The sequence below is a fragment of the Fistularia commersonii genome, chromosome 20 (genome assembly GCF_037954325.1).
Source record: "Fistularia commersonii isolate RoL2024-O1a breed Wild chromosome 20, RoL_Fcom_v1.0, whole genome shotgun sequence".
NCBI classification, from domain to species: domain Eukaryota; kingdom Metazoa; phylum Chordata; class Actinopteri; order Syngnathiformes; family Fistulariidae; genus Fistularia; species Fistularia commersonii.
The window spans coordinates 14,923,442-14,935,616 of NC_141303.1; the positions used below are offsets into that span (position 1 = coordinate 14,923,442).

The 12,175-nt window shown below is 46.3% G+C and overlaps 1 protein-coding gene across 1 annotated transcript; it reads left to right on the plus strand.

Moving 5' to 3' along the window:
* The first annotated feature begins 667 nt into the window (after nt 1-667).
* On the plus strand, nt 668-5,675 carry unc93a (unc-93 homolog A). The gene is made up of 8 exons (XM_086167034.1): nt 668-759; nt 1,175-1,356; nt 1,517-1,746; nt 2,715-2,840; nt 3,075-3,286; nt 3,615-3,750; nt 3,827-3,958; nt 4,551-5,675. Exons 1-8 carry the CDS (start codon nt 670-672, stop codon nt 4,841-4,843), a joined length of 1,401 nt encoding a protein of 466 aa, XP_086023160.1. The 5' UTR covers nt 668-669; the 3' UTR covers nt 4,844-5,675.
* The last annotated feature ends 6,500 nt before the right edge of the window (nt 5,676-12,175 follow it).

The following is a 12,175-nucleotide window of genomic DNA, read 5'->3' on the forward strand; positions in this document are numbered from 1 at the left end:
ACTGGGACAAACATCTGAAGGCCCCAGGGTGTGGAAGTGTTTGACTCCAGTGGGGAACTGATGAACCAGCAGAGGGAGGGACAAAGGAGGAGGATGACCAAAGGGGGGAGAAGGAGGAAAAAAAAAAACACTGGATCTTCTTCCCCGTCAGAGGTGAGGGAAACCATACTGTGGAAGTTATGGTGCGTTCAAGTGCACATGGGACGTATCCGCTCCATGGTGCGTTCAGTTGCCTTCATGGAATCACAAAAACCAAAGGTCTCGAGGTGACGCCAGCGCCATTCGCCGAACTCACTTCTCCCATTATCCTGCCGGCACTCGAATGCACCACACATGAGGAGAAAAAAATGCAGCGAAACGTATCACACGCATTGTGGGAAATTCTGACTGACACGTGATGTTTACTGACTGACAGGCCATTTTCACTTCTTCACTGGAGGCTTCAAGATGTGGGAGGGGCAGTGATAAGAGGTGGGTGGGGGGGGGTGTGTGTGTGTGTGTGTGTGTGTGCACTTTGCTCCCAGCTGATTCCAGTATATCAGCTTCCGTCATGTCCATATCAGTTTAGACTCCACACTCAAGGAACACCGCCGCTTCTCTTTGGTTATTTTTTAATTGCATTGAAAAAGTTGTTTTTTGTCGGGGGTTTTCTCTCCAGAAGGACGAAGGATGATCAGCCGGAACTTCAAGAATGTCCTGGTGGTCTCCGTGGGCTTCCTGTTCCTCTTCACGGCCTACGGGGGCCTGCAGAGCTTGCAGGTAAGCGAGGACAACCACGCACTTTGAACGCATCACTGATCGGGCTCTTCAGAATAAGTGACAGTTATGAACCACCTTTTTTTTTTTTGACAAAATATAGCAATATTATGGTTTTATTTTCCAGACAGATTCTCAAAATATCATCAATATTTATCAACACATTGATAAATATTTAACTATAATTTACATCATTGATCGTCTTGTATCGTTTCCAGCTAAGCGTTATCTTAACGTTGATGGGGTTTTTTTTTAACCATTTCATACGGCGAACGTGACAATGACGTGACTTCTGGTTTCGGGGTGAAGAGCAGAGAAGGTTCAGGACCCAGCTACTGGTCCAGGATCCGTGAGAGAGGCTTTTAATCATCTGCACGGTCACTAATGCGCTGGCACGGGGGATTTCTCCTCGCTGCAGAGCAGCCTGAACGCAGAGGAAGGGATGGGCGTGGTCTCTCTGAGTGTCATCTACGCCTCCATCATCATTTCCTCCATGTTCCTCCCTCCCATCATGATCAAAAACCTGGGCTGCAAGTGGACCATCGTGGCCGGCATGGCCTGCTACATCACCTACTCCTTCGGGAACATCTACCCCGGATGGTAACGAGCAGTGCAAGCTGACTTCGGCGTGACCTTCTGCTTCCGTGAATCAATAACGATGGGTCGGACGAAGGAGGGCCGTCGAAGAGCATCGCCTTGCGGGACTCGTCGTCCACATCTTCTCAAACATGGGCCTTCGCCCTCTGCTTGGTCCCTTCAGGTACACGCTCATCCCCACCTCGGTGGTTCTGGGTCTGGGAGGCTCCCCCTTGTGGTCGGCCAAGTGCACTTACCTCACCATCGCGGGGAACGCCCAGGCGGCCAAGGAGGGCAAGAAGGGCCCGGACGTTATCAACCAGTACTTCGGTATCTTCTTCTTCATCTTCCAGTCGTCGGCCGTCTGGGGGAACCTCATGTCGTCGCTGATCTTCGGGCAGGACACCAACATAGGTAGGAGGACGTGGAACATCAGGAGGCGGAGACTCTCTGAGCACAGTTTGCTTTTATTCATTCGCGGTTTCATTATTTATGATACGCTATCGTTATATTCATTTATTTCCCGCTCGGCCCCTCCCTTCGGATGTGCCTGTGCACGTGAGCGGGAACACGTGCACGGGAACCTGTGACCCTTCCAGGCCAACGGGGAAGTGACACCTGGGACGTCTTCACCGGAGCTGATAAGACCAGATGGAACATTAACGTTGTAAACGTTCAGATGGGGAAACCGCCTTCGCCTCGGAGACAATCCCATAATCGTCACCTCGCGGCCAGAAGGTCCCTGGTTGGATTCCCGTCGGAGGTCTTTCTCCGTGGAGCCTCCATGTTCCCCGCGTGTCTGCTGGGGTTCCTAAAGGTTCCTTCCCCAGTCCAAACACATGCAGGAAACCCTGGGAGGAGAGACCGGGTCAATAGTCGAATGTCTCCATATGTGACCTTCTCGCCCCCACGACCCCGAAAGCGGGACGAGCGGTGGAGACAAGGAACGAACGAGTTTTCACCTTGTCATCTCACTTACCGATGGCGCAAGGCACCATCCAGACCACTGGGTCCGCTGGGAGGGCTTGCTCAAGGACGCTTCGGCATGCGGGCGGGAGATCACCTCCATCCAGATCACCTGAATATTCTCGGCTCGTTCTTGACGGTCGGCGGAGCGGTCGTCTTAGAAGCGAACATCCGATTCCCGAGTAGCCGTTGGGGCGGACGCCGAACCCCTGACTCCTCTCAGGCCGCTGCTCAGCGGCTCAGAGCTCATCCCTTATGGTTCAATGGAGATGATCTGTTTCGCCGATGACGCTGTGATGTACGTTGACCTGGATGCGACTAAATTATTTTCTCTCGACTTGCTCTTCCTCCTCCTTCTTCTTCTTCTTCTTCTTCTTCTTCTTCTCCTTCTTCTTCTTCTTCTTGTCATGTATCAGCTGACATCCCCCAGGAGCAGCTGCAGTTCTGCGGAGCCGCCGACTGCGGCCTGAACGTGACGGCAAGCGGCGCGCCGACTCGGCCGACCCAGAAGCTGGTGTGGACGCTGCTTGGCTGCTACATCGGTACCACGATTTTTGCGTCGCTGAACTCACTCAGAAGAGGGAACAATCCGAATTCTTTGAATTCTCCGGAAAAGATTTGCTTTATCCGAACGCAGAGGCTAAAAATACTCCGGTGGTTTTATCACAGGACGTTAGCGGTCCGTGTCCTCGTGCAGCAAAATAACGCAGCTGTTTTATGACTCGCGCTTTAAAAGTTAAAAGGATCTGTGCATATGTGTGTGTGTGTGTGTGAAGGTGTGGGCGTGGTGGCCATGCTCATCATCGCCATATTTCTGGACAACATCGACCGCGAGCAGAGCAGCCGTTTCCGGGGCAACCGGGAGCCGTTCTGCCAGACGTTCCTGGCCACGTTCCGGTTGCTGAAGGACTGGAGGCTGCTGACCCTCATCCCCCTCACCATGTACAGCGGTTTCGAGCAGAGCTTCCTGTCCGGGGAGTACACCAAGGTGTGTGCGCATGTGTATGCGTGTGTGTGCGTGTGTGTGTGTGTGTGTGTGGGCAAAAACACAAAATCATCCACGCCGACGGTTCAAATGTATCTTTGCTGTTTTGAGTTTGACTGACGTGAAAGCTGTGATAAACTGTGTCACCAGCTTCCTGTTGATCAGGAAGTGTCTGTCTGAGCGTGCTTTTAATTCCCTACAGTTGCTTGTAATGAGCTGAATAATGGCGAGGCGCTAACTAAACCGACGACCCGGGGGTCGGTGCCTTGCTCAAGGGATCTCAAAAGACCCGCCCCAAGGTACTGATTTTTTTTTTTCCGTTTACCCGCAGAATTACGTCACCTGCGCGTTGGGGATCCACTACGTCGGCTTCGTCATGATGTGCTTCGGAGCCTCCAACTCGCTGTTCTCCTTCCTGTTCGGGCGGCTGGCCCGCCACACCGGCCGGGCCCCCCTCTTCCTGCTGGGTGAGCCAGAAGCCCTTGGGTCGCCCCGCCCCGGCTGAACCTCGGGTGGCTGACGGCGGGTCGATCTGTTTTCCAGCTGCCGTCACCAACCTGGCCAGCATCATCGCCCTGCTGTACTGGAGGCCCGTCCCCGACCAGCTGCCCGTGTTCTTCGTCTTCCCGGCCCTGTGGGGGATGGCCGACGCCATCTGGCAAACCCAGACCAACGGTAGGGAGCGGCGCACGCCGGTTCCGCTTTCTGAATCATCTATCCAATAAGGAAGCGGCAAACAAACAAACAAATCAGTGAGAAGTGACCTTCAGAATGGCTGTGGGGCGACCCCGAACATCTGACAACAGCGAGAAAGCTTCGATGGAGAAATCAGCCGCAGAAGAAAACCAGAGACACTGTTAAAAAAGCCGAAGAACCGTAGACGGAGGAGCAATGGAGAAGATCTGTGTGGAAGGACGCTCAGGTTGGAGGAGGTCTGGAGGAAGACCAGAGAGGAGGTTCATGGATGGAGGGGGGAGGACAGGAAGGTAGATGCTGTGAGAGGAGAGGGTTGGCTGGAGGCGTGTGATTGGCTCTGAGGTTTCAAAGGAGGAGGGTTATTGGCTGAGGGTGAGATGGAGGAAAGTGATTGGCTGAGTGGTAGAGGAAGGCAGATGATTGGCTGAGAATTCAAGGGAGGCAAGTGATTGGCCGTGCAACCAGACCATGCAGCGACAACCTATCAGCTGTTTCCTCGTCGCGGTTGCAGCAGGATAAAGCTCCCATAAATGATACCCGTGTGTGTTAATGGTTGGACTTTCTCCCTCAGCCCTGTACGGCGTCCTCTTCCCCCGCGACAAGGAGGCGGCGTTCGCCAACTACCGCATGTGGGAGTCTCTGGGCTTTGTCATTGCCTTTGCCTACAGCACCTTCCTGTGCCTGGAGTACAAGCTCTACATCCTGCTGGCTGTGCTGCTGCTCACCTGCGTCTCCTACCCTGTGGTTGAGTTCTACGAACACAAGCATCCCAGCCAATCCGAAGAGGAGGAGAGCGCCTATGTCGCGCAGAAGGAAGACTCCCCAAAAAGCTGCTGCAAGATCATCAGCCAGACACATCTATAAAGACTCATGGTTATATTAATATCTAGGGGCGTCGGGCCTGGAGCAGCTCCGACCAGGTGTTTGAAATAAATGTAAAATTATTTAAAAATCGCATTAACTGAAGTTTAAAAAAAAGGATGATAAACAAAAAAAAAAAATTTTTTTTTTTTTTTTTTTCTTAAAAAGGATTGTAAGAAAAAAAAAATCAGAATAAAATTATATACATTTTTGAAAAAAGCTAGCTTAGCTTTAGGTAGCAGGTGTGAAACTTCATTCGAAACATTATAATGGAGAAAACTTCACATTTGCAGGTAGTCATCACGATAGATCAGGCCTGGCCAACCTGCGGCTCTCGAGCTGCATGCGGCTCTTAAGTTCATGTTGAATTTTGTGTTTGTGTGTTTTTTACTTGTGCAATCACGTGCCGCTCCGGCAGTCTTTGCACACAGCAAAAAAAACCGCACACAAACACAAAATTCGACATGAACGTAACAGCCGCATGTGGCTTGGGAGCCACAGGTTGGCCAGGCCTGCGATAGCTATATCTCTATACATATCAGCCTATTTTTATATTTCTTTGTACATACAAACAGAGAACATTTTGAAATGTTGCCATGCGTCCTTGCACAGGCGAATGCTTTTACTCATGAGTTCCTACCTGAAAATGGAGCAGATGAAACAGCTCCACCACCTGATTGGAGGTGCAGCTCTTTACCAAGCCGTGACTTCACGGCAGTATTTGTTTATATGTAAAAAAAAAAAAAAAAAAAAAAAAGACCAATGTAAATATCAAAATACATACGAACTTTTCCAGAGTTGATATCCATAATTAAAAATGCTGTGTGGTCAGAAATCTTTGTCTGATACTAAACCATTTGTGTGATACACGCCCATTTCTTATATTTTTAACAATTTTACAATCTAGGTTTGTAACTTCACAATATGTGAGAATACCTCTGGCTTCTGTTTCCACAACACCCCAAAGTTCTTCTATTTCTATCTTCAGCTCAGCCGGTCAGTCTTTTCCTTTCCCGCGATCTCAAAGTAAGGGGAGAGACTAAAACTGTGTCGATTTCAACGCATCTTTTCCTCGTCATTTATTCTCTATACGGCTTATGACGGTCTGACTGTCACTTTGGGACGAGTTCAGTTGTCATTGTGTAGAGGTGGAGTTGGCCCTGGACCGCTCCATAAAGAGTCATGCTAACATTCACCCTCTCATTCACGTCATAAAGCTGTCAAACTCAAGGCCCGCGGGGCAAATGTGGCCTGCGAGAACTTCTTAAAAGGTCTGATTGTCTTCAAATAAATGAGTGAAATGCGTGCATTGACCATAAACTATTTCCCACAATTCACGGCGATCATGTTTCCCGCCATTAGATCGCAGTGTATCCACATCGATGCCATTTTCAACGAGTGGAGTTGAGAAATACAAATGATCCCTAAATGTCCAGGAAGAGGAAAAGTTGGTGCAGATGGAAGGCTTTTTCAAGAAAGATTGGAAAGCCAATACATGTTTGTGCTACAAGGAGAAAAGGTGTCCTTTTGCGTTATGAGGCTGTGTCGGTTGTGAGAGAGTACAATCTATGTTGGCATTTTGACACCAAACATAGAGCTAAGTATGCTAAAGTTAGCCTTCCAGAAAAACAGCAAATTGCCCAATAATAAAAGCCAAATAATGATGGCAGAAGAATGTGTTCACGAAATCCACATCCAAAAACGTTGCAGCAGTGAACTCTGGCTAAACATTTCTGGCTTTTTTTTACATCTATGCAAATGCATATGTAACATTTTGGATTTGAATGAGTAATAAATAAATGCTTTATTTAACATTAAGGAGTAGTTACATTTATATCACATTACATTTGGTTACATTTATACTGTTACTGTTACATGTGCCCCTTTGAGGGCAACCATTATGCTGATGAGGCCTTTGGTGAAAATGAGTTTGACACCCCTGTCATAAAGAGACATATAAATATTCATTCAGACGTCAGAGAGACATCCAACCATTCGCCCTCTTATCCACTGTCTGGAGAATTCGGCATCTCGAGTGTGTCTCCAAGAGAACCCTGAGGAACCCCAGCAGACATGGGGGAGCATGGAGATGCCACACAGGAAGGCTTCCTGTGGGAGTCCAACCAGGGCCCTTCTGGCTGCCAGGAAGAGGCTTGAACTGCTGGCTTTTTCCAGAGAGTGCAAGTGAAACGAAGCAAAAGGAGGACTGCAATATAAACGATGGCGTCGTCTGCAAATGGGACAATGACCAGAGACGTGCAGCTGCATTTCAAATGGTGCTTTTATTGCAATGTGTTGCATTCCCACATTCATAGATGTTATAGATTTTGTTAGTCAAAGCGTAATTTCCTCAAGGTAGGCATCCTCACCTTGGAGAAAAACAAAAACAAAAAACGAAACAAAAAAAAAAAAGCAGAGGGATCCAATGCACGAGGTGTTTGTGTTTTGAGTGTAGTAGAGAAGTGTGTGTGTGTAAACTTGAGCAGCCACGGACATATGAATGAACGAACCTCCAAATTTAGACTTCCAGTAGATACAAATCTTTTTTTTTTTTTTTTTTGTCTTTTCTCTTTTTTTTATGATTTTTTTTTGTCCTTTTTTTAATTGTTGTCATTGTTGATGTTTTGAATTGTCAAACAGAAGATTTTTTTAAAAGGTATTTTTCTTTTAATTTATTTCGTTTGTGGTATCAGCCTGCGGGGCTCCGACTCCCTGCAGCGACTGCACCCGGCCTGAGACTGATTGTCTACAACATTCCAAAGGATTAAAAAAAGAAAAAAAAAAAAAGAAAAAAAAAAGGTAGATTTCTTTATTTCACACCTGAACAGTGGGATTTAGGGGGGAGAACTGGAGCGGAGGAGGGTTTTTTCTTTTAAAAAAAGAGAGAGATAGATAGAGAGGAAAAAAAGAGAAAGTATTAACATGCATAAGATTCTCCCAGATGAACATTGTCACTCATATTGTCTGGAAATAGCTGCTCTGATGCCTCTTTAAAACCATTGTACATGAAATATACAAAAAAAAAAAAAAAACTGGACAAAAAAATGAGTAAAATGTATAATATATATTTATATATATTTATTTATATTAATTTTTGTACAAGGGAAGAAGTGGAACCTTGGCCTTCTTTTTTTTTCTCTCAAAGTTTTCAGAGAAAGCATTACCGCTCCCAGGACCCCCCTCCCCCCCTGAAAAGAAACCCCAAACAAATAAAAACAGAAAAGACACAGATGAAGCAGAGACCTCAAAGTTTACCATCTTTTTTTTTTTTTTTTTGGAATCTCTGAACCCCCGGAAACTGACCTGTGTCCAATAAAATAAGGCAGAGCTTAAAACCAACACACAAACAAAAAAAAAAGAAGCCATGAATTTTGACACACACACACACACACACACACACATATTAGGAATGGGCAGGGCTTACAGAGGACTTCTCAACCGAACGCAGAGCAGCATCGCTTTGCCAACAATGAAACTTGACAACCATAACAATCGGCTGGGACGCTTTTGGCTGCGAAGCTCTCCCATTGCTAGCTAGCTGCGAAACCTCCAGGCCTGCACGCCACTACGCTACCGAGGAGCCGAGGAGTCGAGGAGCTGTTTCTATTTCACCTCAGTGGACAGCTGCTGCAGGATCTCAAACAGGCCAAACTTCTTCTTCTGGGCCGATGGAAGCCAGTGCCCAGCTCGGGTGGTGGGAGTCGGAGGGGAAACGCGCATTTGTGAGTAGGAATGTATGCCCTTATTCGGATGGGCGGGACTGGAGGCGTGGCTAGGCTGGGAGGGGGCGGAGTCACCTGAAGAAGATTGGCATAGTATTGATATTGAGGATCAGTTGGTTAAGACAGACAAGGGGGGAGTTTCAGAGGGGCTGGGGGGTTTGGGGGGGGGACGCTCCGAAGCAGGAAAAGAGTGTAAACGTTTATCAGCAGAGTCCAACCAATGGCAGCGGTATCTTTTGTCCCAGGCGGACGGCGGTCGTGGGCCCGCGCTGGCGTTAGGTTGGTGCAGGCTGTGACGGAGGCAGTTCGTTTTGATCCCCGGCAGCTGAGGCTGATATTGTGGGGGCGTGGAGGGGAGGGGGTCGTCTATAAGCTGCTAGCGTGTCTTCCTAAGGCCCACATGTCCCCGCAGAAGGAGGCGCACACAGTTTTGGGGGTCGGAGTTTCAGCTGACATCATTTCTGATTTTGAAAGAGGTTTTCTTTCAGGTGAGATACTAAGTTGTCTTTCGAATCCGCGATTTACAATCTGACATTCAAACACGACTGGTCTCTGGCTTTTCTTTTTGCTCCTCCTGTTCGGACACGACCTGATGGCCTTTGGGCGCTACCAAGCAAAATCTGACATAAAGTGCAAACTTAGATTGTATTTGCAAATTCCTGGAATAGTGGGGATTCATCTCTCTTAAAAAAAGTTATCTGAAAATACAGTCATTTTCATTTTGATTACTTTTTGTTTGCTTTTTTTTTTTTTTTTCTAAAAAGTGGAAAAAAAAAGTTGTTTTTTTGTCTTTTTTTTTTTTAAATAAAACAAAAAAAACCCTGGGTGATTACTGTCAAAGCAGCAAAGCGTCTCCACTGCAGGGATAAATATATACATGAGGCACCTGGAGTTTGGTATAAAGATTTCACTCGATGGCGTTGTCTCTTGCGGAGGTTTAACGTAAAGTCGTCAGATGGACTAAATCCGCTACTGACAAGACTTCTTACTCGTTTGTCTTTTCTGTAATAAAGTAGCTATAAATGTCTTGCCGGTGTAATTAGATGACTGAGTTGGTTCCAGTGTTGATTCTACGAGATGGAGGTGAGGAGAGGTTTTAAGGTGCATAGCTAAAACGGTTGCAATGTTTTCCTCCTTCCTGTAAACGAGCGCTTTTTTTTTTTTTTTTTTTTTTTTCGATTAAGGACTCGGGCTCTACAAAGACCTCATTTGGCGACAAAAGTGAGACTCGTGTAGAAATGGACCGAAACTTTGGGACGTCATGCTGGAGATTTTTTGGGGTTGGGATGGGGGGAGGGCAGGAGTAGGGGTACATTGTGTGTGTGTGTGTGTGTGTGTGTGTGTGTGTGTGTGTGTGTGAGTGTGTGTGGACGAGGTTTGCATATGATCCGCTAAACACCCCGAAGCTTTGGTCGCTCGCTGCAGTGGCACGGAAGCACAACAGGGAAACAAAACGGACGTTAGAAGGAGAGATGAGGACAAAATCAAGCCAAACAGAAAACACAAACCAATGCTTCTCTGTGAAACCAAGGCTCCACTCTCCCAGCATCTGCTTTAAAACCTTTTTTTTTTGTTGTTTTTCATTTTTTTTGACAACAGAGAAAAAAAATAATATATATAATATGGCCTTTTTTTCTTTTAAATTAACCCGTACAAAAAAGCCAGTCCATACTGCTTCTCTCTCTCTCTCTCTCTCTCTCTCTCTCTCTCGCTCTCTCTCTCTCTCTCTCTCTTTCTCTCAGTAAAATCACATTCAGCAGTCGCTAAGAACCATTCTCTGGCATAGTCATCTGAAGAAACTAGAAGGTCAAGTCGACACTAAACCAAACCGCCCACAGGTGCTGTGCAGGGTCCAGGAAAAGGAAGGAGTAAAACCAAAAATAAACAAAAACAAAACAGAAATCAGAACATTTTCCACTTTTCCATCGTAGAGAACACCAGATATACAGTATTAATCACTTACACACACACACGCACGCACGCACGCACGCACGCACACACACTCATTGATAGTCATATACATACGTACATCATCAGAAAGAAAAAAAGTAGAAAAAAAAAGCAAACCGAGTAAAAAGGATGATGGAGGCAAGTAGTTATTTACCACAAACTTGGAGCACTACTCATTTTTTTGATTCTGAAGAAATACATATTCACATTTCTCTGTTATATACATTATGTTAACATTTCAAAACCAATGTTGTGTATGTATACACATATATATATATGCATATACATACACACACACACACACGCACACACACATATATATATATATATATATATAAAAACAAAACAAGACAAAACAAAAAGAACCTTGTACCGGTTAACTGTCACCAGGAGGGAGGAACTGTTGCTTCCATTAAAATGGCTGTTGCATTAAAAAGATAAAAAGATTAAATATGCATCGGTTGTATTTGGCTTTTTTTTTTTTTAAATCTTCCTCGCTCTTTTTTTTAACATTTTATCTATTTATTTATTTCAATAATACGCTGATGGTGTGGCAAGTTGAGAGTTTCTAGGAGACAGGAGGGTTGCAGAGGAAAGCGTCTCCGGAGGAATGCCTGTTCCATGCAGAAATACTGTCTTGTCTCTGTGTGTGTGTGTGTGTGTGTGTGTGTGTGTGTGTGTGTATATGTGTGAGCATGTCAGCGGATTGAGGCGCACCGACGTCTTCCACTGGTTACATTCTGTCACTTTGTGCAGCTTCTGAGTGTTTTCTTTCTGTGTGTGTTTGCCTCCAAAGGGGGCGGGAGGCCTCGGCCGCCATCACGCCGTGACAACGCGATCAGTTTATCCAGAAAAGCCACAGGTTTTGGCGAGAAATTAAGCAATATTATAACATCTGCAAGTCAATTTTGGATAAACCGCCTCCACCCCGGTGCTTGTGAGCGTTAGCTCCAAAACTATTTTGTCGCCCGTCTGCTCATTAGCTAATTTCGGTGGGAGAGGCCATACATTTCACAAGCTTGAGGTAAATCACGAGAGAGGTCATCACACAGCACGGACGCCTCGTGTCCGCATAATAATTCATTCGCCTATTGCCGGAAAGGTTGTGCAAATAAAAGGAAATCTTTTTTCTATTTTAATCACGCTAACATATTCAGAGGAACCTGACTTAAGTCCAGTTTTTCAGCGGAATTCATGCAAACAGGTCTTCACCTCGATGGCCACGGGGAGGGTCTCTGTTTTGCTCTGCGAGCACCTTCACATGGGTCCTCCAGAGTTCTAAACCCGATGGGGGTCTAATGTCGAGGTGTCACTACCGGCTGAACAACAGAGCTTGACTTCTACGGTTAAAATTAAGATACCAGTTCATATTAGCAGTGGTTGCAATGCTCTTTGGCTAAAAACTGTGAGTTAAGTGCCTCTGATCGGGCTGTTTTTTGGAGCTGGTTTTCAGGGATAAACTGACCGCGTCACAGTTTTGGGGGGGGGGAACAGTTGCTATCACCGGTTAGACGAGTCATTCGAGTCTGGCGATAAATAGTAATGAGGTAATAGGAACGTGACCGGAGCCGACTCATTTTGATCCATGCCTGGATTATGAATGGAAACATTTTTTTTAAAAACGCTCCTTTACCTCTGTTAGGTTGCAGAACGTGACGGATGC